Source organism: Saccopteryx leptura, chromosome 6, assembly GCF_036850995.1.
Source record: "Saccopteryx leptura isolate mSacLep1 chromosome 6, mSacLep1_pri_phased_curated, whole genome shotgun sequence".
Lineage (NCBI taxonomy): Eukaryota > Metazoa > Chordata > Mammalia > Chiroptera > Emballonuridae > Saccopteryx > Saccopteryx leptura.
Genome location: NC_089508.1, coordinates 89,185,187 through 89,206,765, shown reverse-complemented (window position 1 = coordinate 89,206,765; position 21,579 = coordinate 89,185,187). Strand labels below are relative to the sequence as shown.

The window sequence follows — 21,579 nt, the reverse complement described above, 5'->3', positions numbered from 1 at the left end:
GCCTCTACCATTCCTGTAATAATTCCAATTTGCAGAAAAACTGACTTACGTGGCAAAAAGAAATAACCTCAATTACTATTGCTTAATGTGCAGAGGCTATTCTTCTGTGAAAGAATGGGATCCCGTAGGGATTTGACAATATAAGGAATATAGTCAATAGTATTCTGTACAGTGTACACTTTGTACAGTGACAGATGGTTACTAGATTTATTATGGTGATAACTTTGTAAGGTATATAAATGTTGAATGACTATGTTGTACACCTGAAACTCATAATATATTGTATGTATATCAACTATACTTTAATTAAAAAAAAAGAAAAACAAACAACAAAAGAAACAAAAAAAACCCAGGATCCCGAGTAACCTGCATCTATCTAGCTGTAGGATACAAAGACCAATTATACTTTCTGTCTTGGAAATATCAATAGATATACAGTACTAACATCAGAAGAAATACTAGCTTGCAGAAGTAAAGCTCCAAGAAGCCAGTGGTAGACTTGTACTATTTTTATTACGTAAAATATGCAAAACTTCAAAGTACAACATTGCCTATTATCTTTCTTTCCTTTGTAGAAATCAGAGGTAGAATGAGTGGTAGAAGAAATAAACTCAGGAAACAAGTTACAGAGGTAAAAGAAGGGTCCTCAGAGCTTAGAGAAAGAGAGAGGCAAGGAGAAATGCGCCTTGTGGAGAAGAATGGGGGAGGTGTAGGGAAAAGGAGAGAGCATGCTCCCAGGAGGGAAGTGTGCCAACATTGCCTATTTTCTTGCTTGAAGATATCTCCTCTGGTTTGTTGAAGATTAACATTACCACAGTTGCAGAAAATTAAATCGAACCTTAAGAAGGTATCGCATACGGACCTGGTTGGGGTTATACACAATAAATTCATTGTAGTTGAGGGTATAACCCTCTGGATTCAGAATTCCTGTGTCATGTGCTGGTCCTAAGGGCACTACACTCCCATTCCTGCCAAAGAGAGGAAAGTTAGTCAACATCTGCCTCTGCTTCAGAAGTTGGAATAGAGGAAGTAGAATCCTATCTAGCCAAATGGAGTTTTCTGGACCTCCAAGCTCTGAGTACTTACAGGGTGATGAAGCTTGCAGGATTGGGAGCCATCTTGCCCAGCCCTTTGGTGCTGTGCTTGCCCTGAAGTAATGCTTCTGCCTCTGGATTGGCCTCTAGTAGCTCATTACACTGACCTAGAGCTACCTGCAAAGCGAAAGACCTTTGAATGCCCACATCCTACGAGAACCGACAGAAAACCCCATCAGTATTTTTTCCCCTCCAGCAGAAGAATCTAATGCAATGAAAATTGTATTTGGTTCCCCTCTCAAGTTCTCTGGTGGTCAAACTTTTCTTTGGAAAAATAGGAATAATAAACTAGAGATCATAGATGTGTTCCTGCCTTACCTCTGATAAGAGCAGTAGTCCAGTATCCTTTAGGCGAGAGGCAAAGCAGTAATTGGCACTCTTGGAAGACATGTCAGCAAAGTAGATTCCTTTTCCAAACTTAAATATATAGACAGCAAGGTCAGCTGCTTAACCAACTGTGTTAAAAGGGAGGCTCATACCACTGACCCTATGTTTCTATAATCATAATAGAGACCTTTTTCCATTCCCTCCCTCAGTTATTTTCCAGAGAAGCTAGAAGCATTGGTGAATCTCTGCTTTCTGGGGGGAAAGGATGGATACATTTAGGAATTTAAATAAGGAGGGATATAGTAAAAAGTGAGTTGGTTTAATACTTGGGAAGGGCACCACTAATCATAATCTAGGGAAAAGAAAAGAAAAAAAAGGACAGAAAAAATATTGTATCCTTTTCCCTTGTGTCTCCTTCTAGGGTTAAATTTCTACTCACCATGTAACCTGTGATGGGAGCTTCAGGTGGGGCAATTTGAAGCCCATGGCTCAGGATTCCTACCCAGTTACTCAGCCTGGAACCATGCCATAGCAGCATCCTAAGGAAAAGCCATCATTATTGTAGGCTCTGTCACTCTCCTGCTATTGGCTATAAGCATAAAACCAAGAGCTGTCTCTGCCATCCTTCTTTTGAGTTCCATAACTGTACTTCAGGCAAGAGAAAGTCTTCCCAAACCCGAAGCTAATCTGAGACCTGTTAGGAAGGTCCTCTCTGAAGGCTTCTTTCTCACCCTCCTTCTCTACTTCAAAAACATCCAGCAAGGTCATGGTATAGTCACTGTGTGTGGGAGCATGGGTAGACTGCAGATACTGGGAAATCACCTGTGAAAAAGAATAAAAGAAATGGCTAATGTGGACTTTATAAAAGACCAGGCTATGCTGACAAACTTTAGGGCCTCTGGTATAAACTGGCAGACCTTTCTGCTCCAAATGGTCTCACAAGGCAGTTAGAAAGAGCTCTATCTTACCAAATTTCTAATAAATAGAAATTCTGCCCTATATGAAAGTTTGCTCTTAACCAGAAACAGCCAGAGAACAGTGGTGGGGAAGGGTAGGTCTTAAAGGTATGAAAATAAATTATCCCTTTTCTTACTTTGAACTCATAACTGTTACAGTCTAAAGGACGCAAGGCACAATGTAGTTTTCTATAGTGCTGGTCCAGTGGATGTTCTGGGCTTTGCAGCTCAGTCTTCACCAGCTTAATGGCGATTTCAATGTCTCCCAAAGCCTGAAAAGATAAGATACAGAATCCATATGAGAAGAATTTGGGACAAGAGTTTTAATACTTCCCAATCCACACATCTCTCACCTCTAGTAGTTGTACTTTTTCTGACAGTTCTTTCTCTGTCCGGATTAATGGAGGAGTACAGAGTCTAAGGAAAGACATATACTCTATAATAAGTTTCTGATGTATGGCACATGACTAAAAATAACAAACTAAAGATAAGTCCTTTAGAAAAAATGTGTAAGAAACTGAGGTTTTGCCTGGCCTGTCGTGGTGCAGTGGATAAAGTGTCCACCTGGAATGCTGAGGTTACCAGTTCGAAACCTTGGTAACACTCTACCACTGAGCTTGCCCCAGTTAAGGCACATACAACAAACAATCAATGAACAACTAAAGTGAAACAACTATGAGTTGATACATCTCACTCTACCTACCCCTACCCTCCTCTGTCTGTAAAATCAATAAATAAAAATAAAAAAATAAAAAAACAACAACTAGGGTTTTCCTTCTGAGAGAGACAAGAGACAGAGAGAAGGTGAGAGGGAGAAAGAGACCTGTAAAGAGATTTCAACTTTCAAATATATGTAGAGAGATATGATGTATATGATGTATATTCTCTGAGTAGCATAAAACAAACTATACAGATTTTGACATTTGAGACTAGAGTTGAAATTATCTTTTATGGAATGCTTTTTTAATTTTCTTAAGTGAGGAGCAGGGAGGCAGAGTGACAGACTCCCACATGTGCCCCAAACAGGACCAGCAAGCCTCTTACTGAGGCGATGATCTGCTTATCTGGGCTGTTGCTCTGTGGCTCAGCAACTGAGCTATTTTAGTGCTGAAGAGAGGCCATGGAGCCATCCTCAATGCCTGGGGCCAATTTGCTCTAACTGAGCCATGGCTGTGGGAGGAGAATAGAGATAGAGATAGAGATAGATAGAGATAGATAGAGAGGAGGGAGAGGGGGAGGGTGGAGAAGCAGATGGTTGCTTTTCCTGTGTGCCAGGAATTGAACTGGGATAATCATATGCTGGGTCAACACTCTACCACTGAGCAAACCAGCCAGGGCTGGGATGCTTTTTAAAAAATAAGATATATTGCCATCAATAAGAAATAGTTTGGGTATAGTCCTGTCTAAAAGCAGAAGTAGGCCACTCAGGGCTATTTCTGGTTCACAGAGCTCTATTAAACAATAGAAGAAATAAACACAAAAATACAGAATCAATGAAGATAAATGAATTTACAAACCTAATATTTGAGTTCACTGAAATGGTGTTCGTGTGGTTATACTCACCTTAAAGAATAGGAAATAGGAGGTGATATACCTGAAGGTGTTTTACCTGTTGTAACCCAAGGACCCCCTGTAATGGCAGAGGCCTTACCCGAAGTCATGTGGGATCCTGGTGTAGAATTCATTGCATGCTTCTATGAGAGCTCGTCCTTGTTGGCCAGCCCGAATACAATCCTCAATCTTCTTAAGAGACTGGTAACCTGCCTTGATTTGTGCCACTGTCAGCTTCCCTACAGATCCAGCAAGAGATCAGACTCCATAACTAAAGTCCCATCCTGTAAACTGTATTTATGTCCTGGCCAACACAGACTCTCACCTTTTGACTTTCAAAATAGTCCCTCCTCCCTTTACATAAACCCTTACCCCAATCTCTTTTTCTTTATTAATATGAGCAAGCTTTTAATCATGATGGTGATGAACAATACCGTTAAAGGGACTAGGATTTATGAAGGCAGAATGTGAAACAGAATCTGAAGTCCTACCAAGTGGGGCTTTCTTGGTATCATATTTCATTTCTATCATCATCTCTTCCATGGCCTGAACATTGCAGATCAACTTTATCAGCTCCTGTACATGAAGATCTAGCTGTGACTCTGGTTTTAAGGAGGATTTAAGAGAGTCCTCTTTTTTTGTTTCCTCTTCACTCTATAGCCAAAAAATAAATAATACAATTTAAAAGAATCTATTTTAAGCTCCTCTACAATATTCTTGGCAGGTGAACATCATCAGCCTCTGCTTAAACACAGGCCTATGCATTATTACCCTAGTTAGAGTACTCAGTATGATTTCTACCTTCTCATCCTACTCTGCCTCCCACAGTTAAACACTCAGAATAAGCCTAACAGGTCTTTCTGATATAATATCAAGTATGTAAAGATAGCTACTATGTCCTAAATCTTCTCATCTTTAAAAGATTTCTCCAGAACAGTTTTCAACACCTTGGTTGTACTTTAGTTTGTCTAACTGTTTGTACTGTGGTATACTATAACCAGAAGTGAAGATAACTTTAAATATTGTTTTATCTACTTGACTATTTTTATTCTTCTCTTGATTTATAACATTAAACTTCTAGAAACAGGACCCAAGAGTTGATAAGAACTCAATAAATAACACAGACTAGAAAAACACATTCATCCTTATTCTACAGTCCCTTACAAATTACAAGGATGAGTGAAGGTTACTTCTGAGCAGAGGCAGATTTAACGGCGGGTGCACCAGGTGCACGCCCTGGGCCCTGACTTCTGAATGGCCCCACAAAACCCCAACTTAACTCTTTTTTCTAATGACACCAAGTTTGGTTTCATATGTGCAATTTTAACATTAATAGTACATAATATTTTTTACTTATTTAAAAATATGGTTACCATGTCTTTTTATTTTCCCTGTCTCTCTCTCTCTCTTTTTTTTAAGGGGCCCAATACTATTTTCTTCTGCACCCAGGGCCTCAACTGACCTTAATCTACCTCTGCTCCTGAGAGAACTGTAATCTTTTCTTAGGTAGGAAACAGTAAGACTTAAGAAACTCTGGCCTGGCATTCTGCTAGACTTCACCCTAGTTAAAAGGAAACAGTTTTTTCCCTAACTGTAGTCAGAGTTTACCTGAGTATTGGTTGTATAGTCCATTTGTAGCATATCATATTTTCCAGGCACCTTCTCAAACTTCTCACGATCCTCCCAATTGTTTTTTGTTTTATCAAGAAATCTGTAGAGTCCAAGATGGTGAGAAAATCTTACAAATAAGGTTCTACTGCTACAGATGGGCATACTATTATTTCCTTAGAACATCTCCAAACTTTATTTCCCACAACAGAGCTCTTTTACACATCTACTTTCTATAAATCCTGGATCCTAAATTAGGACCCTGAATAACAGTAAAGCTCTGGAGATAAAGAGAACAAACAAACAAACAAAGAATAGGAATAAAGGATACTTGGGCTTCCCAAGGCCCCAGAACACTAAAAAAGTCATTGGAGACTTAAGACAAAAGATCCGTATTCAATCCCTTTCTCTGAAAGAAATGTTTCTAGAGACTCCAGAAAGTTCTTAATCTATCCACAGTAAAAGTATTTTTTAAAGTCTAGCTGAATATTCTTATCCCACTTTCCCAAATTTCTTAAATTGTTGGTCATGTGCTAAATATATTAGATCTTCTGTTTCTGGTCAATTTCAAGGTTCCAGGTAATGTCATTACTACCTACGGATGCAGTTTGGTTTTCTAGTCACAGCATGTCATAGTGGAAAGACATTAACATTTAAGCCAAATTACATTTATAAAATTCTTAAAGAAGATACATCCAAAAAAAAAGAAGGGATATATATATATATATATAAACTTCTTAGCACTCACTTCTTCTGAAAGATTTCCTTGGCCTTGTTGAGGTCCCCTGAACAAGCCACCAAGCTGTGCTGCCCCATTTTCCCAACTGCAAAGTAAATGCCACATGTAAGATTGGTCCCTTAACCCAAGAAGAGTTCTCTAATAGTAACAAGCCAGCTCTTAAGGTCTCTGCTTAGCATCTAACAAATGGGCAGGAAAGGGAGAAGGATAAGGTAAAAAGACTTAGGGAATCTGTCTTGTTGCTATTGGTTACCTGCTAATTGCCATAGTCCATGAGCAGCACTAACAGACCAATCACAGAGAGAGTTATGTCAACAGGCTGCTCATAGTTTTTTCTAATAGAAAATTTCTATTGAAAATGCCTGCCATTCCCCAATTACAAAAAGCACAATTTGACTTTTAACCCTGTCCCAGGTTACAAAGTCTCCATTCCAGCTATTTAAACCCAGAGTATTGCTGGCCATTTACTAAGCTGCTTCTAGCTTTCTGAATGACAGCTCAGAAAATCCATAATAAAAGTTGTTACCTCGGCCCCATCTCATCCAAACACTGAAGTTCCTCTGGGCATCATCTTCTAAGAGCTGAATCAGATAGTACTTGTTGTTGTTGAACTGAAGATTGGTCTATGATGAGAGAGGCAAATATAAACATAGAAGAACAGAGGTTTGCAAATAGAAGCTGCATAAACCAATGACTCTTTTCTGTTCAGAAGTGCCTGTAACTGCCATAAGAAAAGAGCACAGGGCAAGGCAATCATTTTCCTATAAGAGTAAAGATTTATGGAAGTATTAGGGTTTCTACATTAAACTTTGGATTTCTAGGAATTAAAACTGGAGCCTGGAAGCTTCCTAAAACTTTCTACCCAACCTCAAATATCTTATATTGATCTACTCCGTTTTTCTGTTTCAGTTCCCTTCATAGGTGCTTCCTACACCATATGTGTTTCCAGCTCCCAATCCATTCCCAATAATTATTTATCAAATAAAAACCTTTTTTTTTTTTGAGAGACAAGAAGGGTGGCAGATGAGAAGCATCAACTCATAGTTGTGTCACTTTAGTTGTTCATTGATTGCTTCTCATACGTGCCTTGGCCAGGGTTCCTTGCTCAAGCCAGCAACCTTAGGATCATGTCAATGATCCCTCGCTCAAGCCAGTGAATTTGGGGTTTTGAACTTAGGACCTCAGTGTCCCAGGTCAACACACTATCCACTGTGGCACCACCAGTCAGGCCAAATGAAAACAATTTTGAAAGAGAGGAAGGGGAAGAGAATGAGGGGGAGGGGAAGTGGGAGAAGGAAGCGTCAACTTCTTCCATTTAGTTGTGCACTCATTGATTGCCTCTCCTACATGCCCTAACCAGGGCTCAAACTGGCAACCTTGGGGTGGAGCCGGCATCCTTGGGATCGAGGTATACTAGGTAGCTGTTAAAATTATACATGATGGTGTGATCTGTGATGATAAGTGGATAGTGTCAACCTGGCATGCTGATGGCCCCAGTTTAAGGTCGCCAGCCAGAGCATGTCTCATGGACGTTTGGTCCTGGCTTCACTGTGGGTGTGCCCGCTTGAGCCGGAGGTCACCAACTTGAGTGTAGGATCATTGACATGATACCAAGGTTTCTAGTTTGAGCCCAAAGGTCGCTGTCCTGGCAAGGGGTCACTGGCTTGGCTTGAGCTCCGCCCTTCTAATCAAGGCATGTATGAGAAGCAATCAATGAACAACTAAGGTGACACAACTATGAGTTGATGCTTTTCATCTCTCTCTCCTGCCCCTCTCCCTCCCTTCCTGTCTCTCTCTCTCTCTGCCTGTCTCTCTCACTCTCTAAAAAAAATTAAGAATGATGGATCAGTAAATTCCAATATGAAGATATATATTCAGGAGATATAGTTTAACCAAGCAAATATGTTATCCATTCAAAACAGCAAAATTAAACAAAGAGAAAAAATTAATTAACAAGAAAAAACTCATAAATTTAACATAAAAATTTAAAACTTCAATAAAGGCAAATAAAGAAAATCAAAAGGCAAATGAAATTTGTAAAACATATAAGAAATTTACATCATAGACCAGCGATTTTCAACCAGTGTGCTACAAGCATTTTTTTTTGTGTGTGTGTTTTTCTGAAGCTAGAAACGGGGAGAGACAGTCAGACAGACTCCCGCATGCGCCCGACCGGGATCTACCCGGCACGCCCACCAGGGAGCAACGCTCTGCCCACCAGGGGGCGATGCTCTGACCCTCCGGGGCTTCGCTCTGCAGCGACCAGAGCCACTCTAGCGCCTGGGGCAGAGGCCAAGGAGCCATCCCCAGCGCCCGGGGCCATCTTTGCTCCAATGGAGCCTTGGCTGCTGGAGGGGAAGAGAGAGACAGAGAGGAAGGAGAGGGGGAGGGGTGGAGAAGCAGATGGGCGCGTCTCCTGTGTGCCCTGGCCGGGAATCAACCCAGGACTTCTACACCCCAAGCCGACACTCTACCACTGAGCAACCGGCCACGGCCGCAAACTTTTTTTAAAACATGCAATACTGACTATTTAGTCAGAACTGATCTCTTTTCCCTTAGATTGTCTAATAAAAAAATAACAACCATCACAACAATAGCTGTCTGGTCTGAATGAATCAAAATTATACCCATTTATTTTGTCAGATTGGCAAAAAATACAGTTTTTGCTGTGTCACAGGATCTTAGTAATTAGATGAAAAAGGTTGAAAATAACTATTATAGATGAAAGTCTTATTCTCCATATTATATAAAGTTCTTGAAGCCAGTAAGAAAAAGTCTAGCAACCTGTCAAAAATGTGTAAAATTATATGAACAGAGACTTACATAGGTTCATTAAAAGACAAGAAATCTGCAAAAAGATCTGCTTCTTATTGAGGACTATCAGGTAGACTGTGGCTAGGGAGAATGTGGCTAATATAAGGGACTTCAGAATTAAAGATCTAGGTGGGCATTGGATACTGTCCTCAATAATTATCAAGAAGAGCCCTGGCCAGTTAGCTTAGTTGGTTATAGCACCATCCCAATATGCCAAGGTTGCAGTTTAATCCCCAGTCAGGGCATATATAAAAATCAACTAGTGAATGTGTAGATAAGTAGAACAACAAACCAATTTTTTCTCTCTCTTTCCCCCAACTTCCCCTCTCTCAAATCAGTAAATAAATTTTTTTTAAAGAATTAAGAAATTTCCGCCTGACCAAGCGGTGGCGCAGTAGATGGAGCATAGGACTGGGATGCGGAAGGACCCAGGTTTGAGACCCTGAGATCGCCAGCTTGAGCGTGGGCTCATCTGGTTTGAGCAAAAAGCTCATCAGCTTGGACCCAAGGTCACTGGCTAGAGCAAGGGGTTACTCGGTCTGCTGAAGGTCCACGGTCAAGGCACATATGAGAAAGAAATCAATGAACAACTAAGGTGTCGAAATGCGCAACGAAAAACTAATGATTGATGCTTCTCATCTCTCCGTTCCTGTCTATCTGTCCCTGTCTATCCTTCTCTCTGACTCTCTCTCTGTCTCTGTAAAAAAAAAAAAAAAGAATTAAGAAATTCCCATAAAAAGAATGGATTCTCCCCTTACCTGATTTAGCATGACATCATACACATCATTCCCTTCACAGTAGATATGGGCCTAGAGAGAAAAGAAAAAACTGACATTTGTATAGTCTTGAGATTTGTATAGTATGAGATTTTAAGTGAGGTTCTAAATTTTCTTATGCCTCAAGGCAGGCGTCCCCAAACTATGGCCCGTGGGCTGCATGCGGCCCCCTGAGGCCATTTATCCAGCCCCCGCTGCACTTCTGGAAGGGGCACCTCTTTCATTGGTGGTCAGTGAGAGGAGCATAGTTTTCATTGAAATACTGGTCAGTTTGTTGATTTAAATTTACTTGTTCTTTATTTTAAATATTGTATTTGTTCCCATTTTGTTTTTTTTACTTTAAAATAAGATATGTACAGTGTGCATAGGGATTTGTTCATAGTTTTTTTTATAGTCCGGCCCTCCAACGGTCTGAGGGAAAGTGAACTGGCCTCCTGTGTAAAAAGTTTGGGGACCCCTGCCTCAAGGGGTCATTCTCCAGCACTACCAATATCCATCTTTCAGTAAAAGAAATGAAAAGTATGTTTTATCACATCTAAAATGTTACCCCTATAATAAAACATGTTGCCTTTTGGGAATTATAGAAATACAAATGATTTAACTCACTTAACGAAAACCTGCTCTTTTGTATTCTTTAAATCCTTTTCCTATTCATCAGTACCTCATGCCATACCAGGGCATTTCTCATTTCTTCCTTGATAATGATATAATGATCTAATTGAGAAAGAGAATGAGGTATGGAAAGCTGATGATGACTCCAGAGTTAACCAAGTTAAAAACACCCCCATTATTGATCCCTAACCCCCCCACTCCCATCTCCTAGCCTTGCAAGAAATTATTCACTAGTAATACTTTGGCAAAGATTTGTAAAATAAACACTAGCAATGTTCCAGATGAGAATCTCAATTAACAACAGAACTGCTCTCAGAGAAATCAATGGATTCAGGAATCTCTCACCTTCCCCACCTTGGGAGTGCATTCCGGGTCCACAGGAGCTTTCCCCTTTAATAGCAAGGTCTTCACAGACTCTGAGGAAAGACATGTACTATGTCTACTTGTATGGGAGTCAAGCAGGTTAGAAAGAAACTTGTCATAATTAACTTTGCTCTTTCCAAGCAATCCTAATCGGACTAGACTTCACTGTTTCAAATCATGAAACTGAAGGTCCCAAGAAAATGGCATGCGGAAAAGATAGAAAGTTATTGTGCTTTCAAGAAAGGAAGAAATAAGAGTTGAAAGAACAAGATATCCTCTATCCTTACCCCTCCCAGAGACCTTCTTGCTGGCCCCTGTACTCTCTGGCCTACCACAATAGGCTGACCTTGTTTGTTTTCTGTTCCATCCTTATCAGTCTTTCCTCCAGTCACAGGCTCCTTTTTCACCACCTTCCTCTGGCATCTTCTAGTTTTCTTTGCAGGAGGAGGGTCTTCTGTAACTGTATTGTCAGTGTCATTTGATGCTATAGGAACTAAGGGCAAGAATGGGCAGACAAAAAAGCAAAACAAAAAATGAGGACACAGTGAATATAATCCTACTTTGAAAAAACACCTTTTCTTTAAAGAAATGGCTTAGGATGATTTTGTAAGTTTACAAAGAATTAATAACTCTTGATAACAGTTTAAGTAATTGCTTCCTAAATTGCTATTCTACCAAAAAATAAAAAAGTAAAAGGGAGCCACAGGGCTCTTGCCAGTTCACAGCCTGAGGCATGCGTCTCACAGCTTGCTTATCTATTGTTTACTTTTGTCCCCAAATCCCCAAATACCTAACATTAAACTACTTATGGTAGTAAGAGATAATAGTAGAGTGCTCTAGAGTCTGTGCAGAACTTAGAGCCCCACTCTGTATCTTTTAGCTGTGGAACCTAGCAGAAGTTTCATCTCAGTACCTCAGTTGCCCCAACTGTAAAATCCGCAGGATGACAATAATACCGAATCTGGCTCTGGCCGAGAAGTTCAGTTATTTAAAGCGTGGTCCCATACACGGAATGAATCAACCAATAAATACACGAATAAGTGAGACAACAAATTGATGTTTCTCTCTCTCTCCCTTCCTCTCTCTCAAGTCAATGAATAAAAATACCTGTAGGATGGACCTATGCATTTAAGAACATGTAACACAGTGAATGGAGACCTCATCGACTCTAGGACTTGTATTTTACTGTCTCTGAGACCCAGATGAATCTTACAATGGATGACATAGAAGCAATGTATCATGTTTAAACTGGAAAAGTTTTTTCTTTCCTAGTGACACATAAAATAATGATTAACCTTACAATTAAATTCTTTTAACTGGATGACATCAGATAGGTACAATAGGGCTGGCACTATGTTAGTTGTTACAGGTCCACAATTCTGTATTCAAAAAAGTTCTGAAAATCCAATTTCCAAAACTAGTTTGGCAGACCTGCAAGGGAGTGACCGAAGGGGTAGGGGCTAGAGTAGAGGGCCCCTTTCCTTTCCCGCCCCGCAGCGTTCCGCCCCCTAACAGCGAGCCCCCAACCTCGTGCCCGGGTGCTGCTAGTCCCCCGCCGCCGAGCCGCCATGGAGTCCGAACGTTGACGCTATCAACCCGTCATCAACCCTCGCCTAGGATTTGCTAGCAAGGTCCAAGAACGGCACGCCTCTTAATTTACATGTCGCTATGTCTTGTGGGAAGTCATCCTAAGTGTGAAAAGTCTATACTTATGGGAGCCTTATATACCAGCTAGAAAAGCGCTTTCCGCGTAGGGCGGAGGGAAGCTCAACGGTGGGGCTACGAGCTGAGTGTCTCATCACTCTACCCCTTGTCCCCTGGGAAGGTCTGAGACATGGGCCAATAGCGGCCCTAACAGGGCCCTCCCTGAGCTCGGGGAGGTGAGTTCCCAGAGAACGGGTCTCCGTGCGAGGGTAGACTAGGCAGGAGATGCCACGGACCTCTCCCTCCGGGGAGTGGCCTGGCGGATGCCTCCCTAGCCGGAGCTTGGAACAGACTCACGGCCGGCTAAGTGAGTTCAATGGCTGAGGTGAGGCACCCATCGTGGGGCCTCACAACCCAATTCAGACTACTCTCCCCCCGTCCTCCTTTTGCTGGACAGTGGTAGTTAAAGTGACTAAACTGACTACGAGTGAAGTTTGGGAAAAGCTATGAAACTAGGAAAAAGTATGCAAGGGGCAGGAAGCTAGAATGAATGGAATCAATTTGGGAACTCTTAAAGACAAAGAAACCTGTTCATCTGGATTTTAGAAAAGTACTTGGTGACATTAGGTCAGGGGTTCTTAAATGTTTGGGTGCCGCCGTGGAGGGTTGGGGCAGCGCACTTAACAACCATATTTCCGATTACCCATCATAGACTCTCTGAATCAAAAACAGACTGTTTTTAAACAAGAACACCAGAAAACGTTGATATTGGTGATTTTCAATATAAATAAATAGATGTAGCTGTGTATGTATGTTCATTACTTCAACAAACAATTATTGGACACCTTTCTGGGTCCTGAGGATAGAATAAGTCGAGTTAAGGACAGGGATTAATCAGGTAATTACACAAACGAAAGTAAAGCTGCACGCATCAAGTGCTATTAGGAGAAGCATAGATTAAGGGCAGTTTTAATGGGAGAGCAAATTGGGGAACTCATCGTTAAAGACATGACAGGGCTTGAGCTGTGTCAAAAGAATCAGTAAATGAAGAAGGGAGACAAGGGTGACTGGAACAATAAGAGCAGCAGAAAGTGTGTGTGTGAGGTGACCTGGGGAAGCAGCCAGTGCCCACAGTAGCCCATGCTTTCCAAGTCAAGGCTAGAAATTGTGCTCTCTCCTAGTATGGATGTGTGTGTGTGGACATGTGGTGGATTGACTAACATGCAAAAATAAAACCTGAAAACTCTTAGGCAGAAGATACACATAAATATCTTTTAGATCTTTTAGACCTTGAGGCAGAGAACAGGGAGAGAGGCAGAGAGAGGGATAGATAGGGACAAACAGGAAGGGATAGAGATGAGAAGCATCAATCATCGGTTTTTCGTTGTGACACCTTAGTTGTTCATTGATTGCTTTCTCATCTGTGCCTTGACTGAGGGCCTACAGCAGACCAAGTAAACCCTTGCTCGAGCCAGCAACCTTGGGTCCAAGCTGGTGAGCAGCATATCCTGATCTTTTTTTAATATATAAGGACACTGGCAATGTTGGAATAGGGTCCTCTTATTTGACTTATTGTACCTTAATTACTTCTTTAAAGGTACTACCTCCAAATACAGTCATATTGTGAGGTACATATGCATTTGTTGGGGGTCATAAATCAGGCCATAACACAGTTCCTAAGAGGCAGGGTCAAATTTGGGTAACTCCAAATTTTATTCTTACTAGGCCAAGGTATTCTTCAGTTTCACAACAGTAGTTACCATCACGCACACATTTAAAAAATTTTATTTTTTGTCTGGTCTGTGGTGCCGCAGTGGATAAAGCACCGACCTGGAATGCTGAGGTCGTCAGTTGGAAACCCTGAGCTTGCCTGGTCAAGACACATACTCGAGCAAGCAACAAGCGACTAAAGTGAGCAAATATGAGTTAATATTTCTCACTCTATCCCCTGACCCCTTCCTCTCTTTGTAAAATCAATAAATAAAATCTTTAAAAAAATAAAATAAAAATTTATTTTTAAGCCTGCTTACCCTCCCAGGAGCACACCACACCTTTCCCTGCCCCCTCCTCTTCCCCCATAGGCATCTCCTAAACTCTGAGGGTGCCCAGGAGACTTGTCATGAGGGGAACAATGGGCAGTGGCAACTCAACCCCGGCCAAGCCCTGAACCTGTCTCCAAGTCTCCCTATTCTCTGACTTGCCAGTGAGCCAGAACAGCCCTGCTTAGGCTCTTAGGCTCTCCTGTTGTTTTCCTCTATCCTAAACCCTTCCTTGTTTCACTGTGCCCAGTTTTAATGAACTTACTCTTTTTTTTTTTTATTATTATTTTTTTTTTACAGAGACAGAGAGTGAGTCAGAGAGAGGGATAGACAGGGACAGACAGGAATGGAGAGAGATGAGAAGCATCAATCATTAGTTTTTCATTGCACGTTGCAACACCTTAGTTGTTCATTGATTGCTTTCTCATATGTGCCTTAACCGCGGGCCTTCAGCAGACCGAGTAACCCCTTGCTTGAACCAGCGACCTTGGGTCCAAGCTGGTGAGCTTTTGCTCAAACCAGATGAGTCTGCACTCAAGCTGGCGACCTCGGGGTTTCGAACCTGGGTCCTTCTGCATCCCAGTCCGACGCTCCATCCACTGCGCCACCTCCTGGTCAGGCAATGAACTTACTCTTAAAATAAAAAATAAATAAGAAAGTTATTTTTTAGTTTTTTCTTTTTAATTATTTATTTTTCATGGTGATCAGAGTAAAAATTAGCAAAAAAAAAATTTTTTTTCTTGTGGAACAGAGAGAGTCAGAGAGAGGGACAGATAGGGACAGACAGACAGGAAGGGAGAGAGATGAGAAACATCAATTTTTCCTTGCAGCTCCTTAGTTGATCATTGATTGATTTCTATTATGTGCCTTGGCCGGGGGGCGGGGGAGGGGGCCACAGCAGACCGAGTGACCCCTTGCTCAAGCCAGCGACCTTGGGCTCAAGCTGTGAGCCTTGCTCAAACCAGATGAGCTTGCGCTCAAGCTGGCGACCCTGGGGTTTCGAACCTGGGTCCTCCACATCCCAGTTCGATGCTCTATCCACTGTGCCACCGCCTGGTAAGGCACAAAAAAAATATTTTTATTGATTTTTTTTGAGAGAGATTGATCTGTTGTTCCACTTATTTATGCATTCATTTACTCATTCTTCTTTTCTTTTTAGATTTTGTATTTATTGATTTTACAGAGGGGGAAGAGAGAGAGAGGAAGGCAGGGAAAGAGCAGGAAGCAACAACTCATAGTTGCTTCTTGTATATGCCTTGACCGGGTAAACTCACGGTTTCAAACCAATGACCTCAGCATTCCAGGTGGATGCTTTGTCCACTGTGCCACCACAGGTCAGGCTGCGTTCATTCCCATATGTGCCCTGACCAGAGATCGAACCCATAATCTTGGCATATTGAGTTGAAGCTCTAACCAACTGAACTACCTCGCCAGGGTGATATGACTTTTTTCATAGTCAGCTACAAAGTTAAGTATAACTGGAATAGTATTAAAACATATTATCGCCTGACCAGGCGGTGGCGCAATGAATAGAGCGTCGGGCTGGGATGCCGAAGGACCCAGGTTCGAGACCCCGAGGTTGCCAGCTTGAGCAAAGGTTCATCTGGTTTGAGCACTCACCAGCTTGGACCCAAGGTGGCTGGCTTGAGCAAGGGGTCACTCGGTCTCCTGAAGGCCTGGGGTCAAGACACATGAAAAATCAATCAATGAACAACTAAGGTGTTGCAATGCGCAATGAGAAACTAATGATTGATGCTTCTCATCTCTCTGTTCCTGTCTGTCCCTGTTTATCCTTCTCTCTGACTCTCTCTCTGTCTTTGTAAAAAAACCCCAAAAAACCTCAAAACATATTATCAGTTTCCAGAAGGAACTATTTAACAAATGTGTACTGATCGATAATTTTCTTAGGTTTTATTTCAACAAAGCAAGAAAACAAAATAACACATTTGACTATTCTTTAAAAAGAAAATGAAGGAATTTGAGACAAGGCCCAAAGGAAAGCTGCAGAGTGTTTAAAATTTGAATTAAATGTGCTTAACTTATAAAAAGATGTTTCAAAGTCATAAGAAAAGTCAAAACCTCTGTAGATAAGTGGACAAAAGATATGAATAAACAATTTGCATTTTGATAAGCAAGTACATGAAAAAAATGTTCAGGCGCACAGGGTGTAAAAATGCAAATTCACATTCCACAGGAAAACTGGCCTAATCTCTTTAATAAGTTATTGTTATAAGAAAAAAAAAAGGTTGGCACTGTTTTAGATGAAAAAAGCCTTCTGAGTCCTGGCTGGATAGCTTTGTTGGTTAGAGCATCGTCCCGAAGCGCAGAGGTTGCCGGTTCCATCCCAGTCTGGGCACATACAGGGACAGCTCAATGTTTCTGTCTGTCTCTCTTTCCCTGCCTCTCTCATTAAAAATAATAAATAAATAAATAAATAAATAAATAAGACTTTTGAGGCATAACAATAAAATGTGCTATTTGATATTTTAATACTGGTTTTTTAAACAAGCCAGAATAAAAGACATTTTGGGAGCAGCTGGGCATACATAGATATAGACTTAGTATTAGATGGTTTTTAAAAGTGATAATGGTATTGTAGTTAGAATTTTTTTAAAAATGTACTCTTGGCATGGCTGGGTAGTTCAGGTGGTTAGAACACTATCCTGATAAGCCAAGGTTGTAGGTTCGATTTCACCCATGAGGGTACATACAAGAATGAGCTGGTGAGTGCATGAATAAGTGGAAGAATAAATTTATATTAATCTCTCTTTGTCTCTGTCTGTCTGTCTCTCAAATCAATAAATTAAAAATAAATGTACTCCTAAAAATTGCATTCTATAGCCCTGGCGGGGTAGTTCATTTGGTTAGAGTGTCATCCCAGTGTCATCCCAAATACACCGAAGTTACAGGTTTGATCCCCAATGAGAGCACACACAAGAATCAACCAATAACTAAGTGGAACAACAAATCAACATCTGTCTGTCTGTCTGTCTCTCTCTCTTTCCCCTTCCTCTCTCAAATCAAATCCCTCTAGTATTTAAGGGTAAAATGTCAGTACAGTTGTCCCTCACCATATCATGGTTCACTTTTTGCAGTCTCACTGTGTCATGGATTTTTAAATGGTATATATCTAATTTTGTATCACAGATTTTTTACTATATCATGGAATTTTGCAGTATATAGGCATTTTTATGTATTTATTACTTTAATTATTTTTGCAGTAAAATACACAAAATAAGTGTTAATAACAGTGTGGGAAAGGTTTACAAGAATGTGGGGAGGGTTTATAAAGCCTTAAAATATATAAATAATAAAATAAACATAACTTCGCTACTTTGCGGATTTTCGCCTATCGCTGGAAGTTCTGGAACATAAACCCCCGTGATAGAGGAGGGATCACTGGGAATTTTCTTTTAAATGTCAGCCAAAATAATTGGATGAAACAATTATGGCAAAATATAGACAATTTTATAAAAAATGATTGATTTTAGAGAAAAAGGGGGAGAGAGAGATGTCGATCTGTTCCTGTATGTGCCCTGACTGAGGACCAAACCCTCCACCTTTGCCTTTTGGGTAACACTCAAACTAATTGAGTTATCCAGCCAGGGATAAACAGCCGTTAAATCTAGCTAATAGGCATATAAATATTCATTATATACTGGCTGAAACAACAAATAAATAGATATGAGTTATTTTCTTTATGTGGGTTCCACAAAGGCATAAAAATATTTTCTAGTAAAATTTCTGAAATCCTATAATACATAAAATAAAATGAGGAAGAATAGCAAGAGCAGAAGAAAAATAAGGAAGAGAGAGGAGGAAGAAGACAAAGGGGGTTAAGAAGAGATAAAAATTTAAACAATAGTATTTTGTTGACATAAGAAACAGCCAAACCTGTAGAGAATTTTTATGAGTTTATTGGAGGAAAACTGATGTCATGCCAGGGAGCAAAATCTCAGATGCTCTGGAAAATGACAGTTTTGCATCTTATTTTATACATTAGAATCAAAGGAGAAGACTTAAATAAGACGCATGCAATCCATTGGTGGCACATTAAGGGCATGGGGAAAAGTATAACAAGGACATGTCTAGGACTGGATAAAAGGCAAAATGGAGAAGCACATACTTCCTTTACATTAATGGGCACAGAATAGCTAATAATTAATATTTGCTGTACATAGAGATGATATGCAGGTAACAAGATAATGAGAAGTGCTGTGGCCCCGTGCTCTGGTGGTCTTGTGTCTGATGCCTGCAGTTGTGACTCTGAGGAGTAGGAAAAGAAAACTACTCTGATATTTCGAAGGTATGTTGTTCTAGACGCGCAATAACCATGGACGGAGCTCAAGGTAAAGACTGACCTTTGCTAAAGAAGCTATAAGTCTAGGATGTGACTACCTGCTATGACCTGCTCAGTTGAGAAACTCATCAGACTATCCTGTGTGGTTACTTTTGATCATTGAGCTCGTCAGTCCTGCCTGTGCTCCCCCCCCCCCCATTGAGTTTATCAGGTTTATTGTATAGCCCCTTTTTCTTTCACTATTTGTTGAGTGAAATGTAATTTTAATGTTGGCCTCATAATCATTATATTTGTATGTTTTTTAAGGAGCTTAAATCATTAGAAAAAAATCTGACAGTGGGTAGAGCATCAGACTGGGATGCAGAGGACCTAGTTTGGAACTCTGAGGTTGTTGGCTTGAGTGGAGGCTCGCGAGCTTGAGTAAGGGATCGCTGGCTTGAGCATAGGATCATAGACATGACCCCATGGTTGTTGGCTTGAGCCCAAAGGTTGCTGGTTTGAGCAAGGGGTCACTCACTCTGCTGTAGCCCCCCATCAAGGCACATATCAGAAAGCAAACGATGAACAACTGAGGTGCTGCAACAAAGAAATGTTGCTTATCTCTCTCCCTTCCTGTCTGTCTGTCTCTCTCTCTCGGTCTCTGTCACACACACACACACCCCTGATATTTTAAATTTGTGACTGTAATTAAATACTTAAAAATTTTGAGTATTTATAATTTATAAAGCACATTAAAACAAGGTAGCATTCCTATGAATATACCAGCATTACTCGTATTGCAGTGGCATCATAGATTTGTTCTACTTTTGGAAAGCAAAATAGCAGCCAAGTTTCAGGAGATCCCCACTGCCTGAAGAATGGGGAAGAAAGAAGAGAAGAAATATCAGCCTAGGTACTGATAGAATAAGGTGGGAAGGGGAAGAAATTATAGGTCCAGAGAAATAGGAAGGAGTTAGCCAAAAAGCTTGGTGAAGAAGGATTGTGATGAAAGCAAAGGGACCTAAAACTGATCCCAGGCACCACAAGGTCAGGGACTGTATGCAATGAGCTAAGCCCAAGGAAGAATGGAAGTGGGATAGAGATGAAGAGAAATATAAGTGCAGGACTGACATAGATGAACAGAGTCGATGTCACAGTAAAGTGATTAGAGAGAGGGATGAGAAGGGATTTCTGAAAGGGTGTTTTGAGAGGGGTAGTTTTGCTTTCTTTTTTTTGTTGTCATTGTTGACAATGGCACCATCAAGAATTAGGGATAATGATCTAAATCTGTGATATTCTATGATCTGTATGTCATTTGGACCTATAGATATACAATCAAAATGAATTCTTCCACAAATTCAGGATGTGTGTGAAGGGTGGGGAGATTGTTGTTTTCCAATACCTTACTAAGAACAGCCCTCTAATATCCCGTGAATTGTCCAAAAATATTTAGGCCTGTGGTTGAGGGAGAGGCAGCATGATTCCTGAATATATCCCAAAACACAGAATCTGTTTCACTCACTATCACATGGTGTGAATGACTGCATTAACTTATGGTGCTGGAACGGTTATTTGTTCAAGTAGATCATTGCATAGCTCAGCAAGGTTCTTTGAGGACAGATGATCCCACTTGTTTAGTGCTAAGCATGGCCAAAATTGTTTCATATAGAGCCACTCAAGGCTCCACATTTTTAATACCCCCTATAGCGGTGGTCTCCAACCTCCGGGCCCCGGACCGGTATCAGTCCGTGTGTCATTTGGTACCGGTCCGCAGAGAAAGAATAAATAACTTACATTATTTTTGTTTTATTTATATGTAAGTCTGAACGATGTTTTATTTTTTAAAAATGACCAGATTCCCTCTGTTACATCTGTCTAAGACTCACTCTTGACACTTGTCTCGTAAGTTCAACAATTATATTTAAAAATACCACAGTTTTTACGCCGGTCGCATAATTTCATTTCGTGCATTTATCCGTCCCACCCTAAAGGCCAGTCTGTGAAAATATTTTCTGACATTAAACCGGTCCGTGGCCCAAAAAAGGTTGGGACCACTGCCCTATAGGACTGTAGAGTCAGCTAATTTCAGCATTTGCAATCCAATCTTTCCTCCTTCTCCTCTCCAGGAATCCACTTTAAAGATTGAGCAACTTTTCCTTTTCAACCCTTAAAATACATAGCACCTGTGAATTTCAGCCTATATGTGTTATCTTGTTATTTTAAAGCTCTTTACTAAAGTAGTTTTTCCACAGTAATTTCAGAAAGCCCTACAATTATCCTTCTGGGATTCTAAAATGATCCACTGGCACCTCTCTCTGGAGAGAGAATTTTCTCTCTCCAGAAAGAAAAAAGTAGAAAATTATGGATGAGTATAAGTCTGTAACCACATGGAATTGAGGAACAAAAACTGATTTCCGTTGCTTTATTTGTATCCAGAAATAATTGTATGGTGCACAGATAAATAGAATAGTATTAGTAAACTCATGCAAACATTTATTTACTTTTTCATCTTCTCTAATCACAAGAATGGATAATGAACAAGACAGAAAGGATATGAATCGAGCACGTACTATGGGCTAGTAATTATTGATAGGCTCTTTTTATATATTTGTATATATGTTAGGGAAATAGTATAAATAAAAATCTGGAGATACATTTTTATGATCTCTCTTTTTTTTTTAATTTAATTTTTTTTTATTTATTCATTTTTAGAGAGGAGAGGGAGAGACAGAGAGAGAGAGAGAGAGAGAGAGAGGAGAGACAGAGAAAGAGAAGGG

At 40.5% G+C, this 21,579-nt stretch overlaps 2 protein-coding genes across 4 annotated transcripts in view; both read right to left on the bottom strand.

The window, feature by feature from the left end:
• The window catches only part of RNASE6 (ribonuclease A family member 6), a 476,573-nt gene that overhangs the window by 378,086 nt on the left and 76,908 nt on the right, over positions 1-21,579 (bottom strand). The window lies entirely within an intron of this gene.
• PARP2 (poly(ADP-ribose) polymerase 2) lies at positions 495-12,439 on the bottom strand. 3 transcript variants are annotated; one of them, XM_066343139.1, is made up of 16 exons: positions 12,368-12,439; positions 11,187-11,333; positions 10,823-10,893; positions 9,848-9,898; positions 6,802-6,898; positions 6,285-6,360; positions 5,537-5,639; positions 4,420-4,582; positions 4,029-4,167; positions 2,731-2,794; positions 2,515-2,649; positions 2,116-2,243; positions 1,861-1,960; positions 1,413-1,511; positions 1,087-1,211; positions 495-968 (listed from the first exon to the last, which is right to left on the bottom strand). In XM_066343139.1, the coding sequence occupies exons 1-16, from the start codon at positions 12,408-12,410 to the stop codon at positions 809-811; spliced, it is 1,701 nt and encodes a 566-aa protein (XP_066199236.1). In that variant the 5' UTR covers positions 12,411-12,439; the 3' UTR covers positions 495-808. The 3 variants fall into 3 exon arrangements, with proteins under 3 accessions (XP_066199236.1, XP_066199238.1, XP_066199239.1); XM_066343141.1 differs by lacking the exon at positions 10,823-10,893 and having other exon boundaries at positions 11,128-11,333; XM_066343142.1 differs by lacking the exons at positions 10,823-10,893; positions 12,368-12,439 and having other exon boundaries at positions 11,187-11,329.

Excerpts from the sequence above, each read along its gene's own strand:
- PARP2 (XM_066343139.1), bottom strand. The coding sequence starts at position 12,410 with ATGGCGGCTCGGCGGCGGGGGACTAGCAGCACCCGGGCACGAG. Across the intron at positions 11,334-12,367 it reads TAGCAGCACCCGGGCACGAG|TTCCTATAGCATCAAATGAC; the intron begins GTTGGGGGCTCG and ends TCTTGCCCTTAG. Across the intron at positions 969-1,086 it reads CCTGCAAGCTTCATCACCCT|GAATGGGAGTGTAGTGCCCT; the intron begins GTAAGTACTCAG and ends TCTCTTTGGCAG.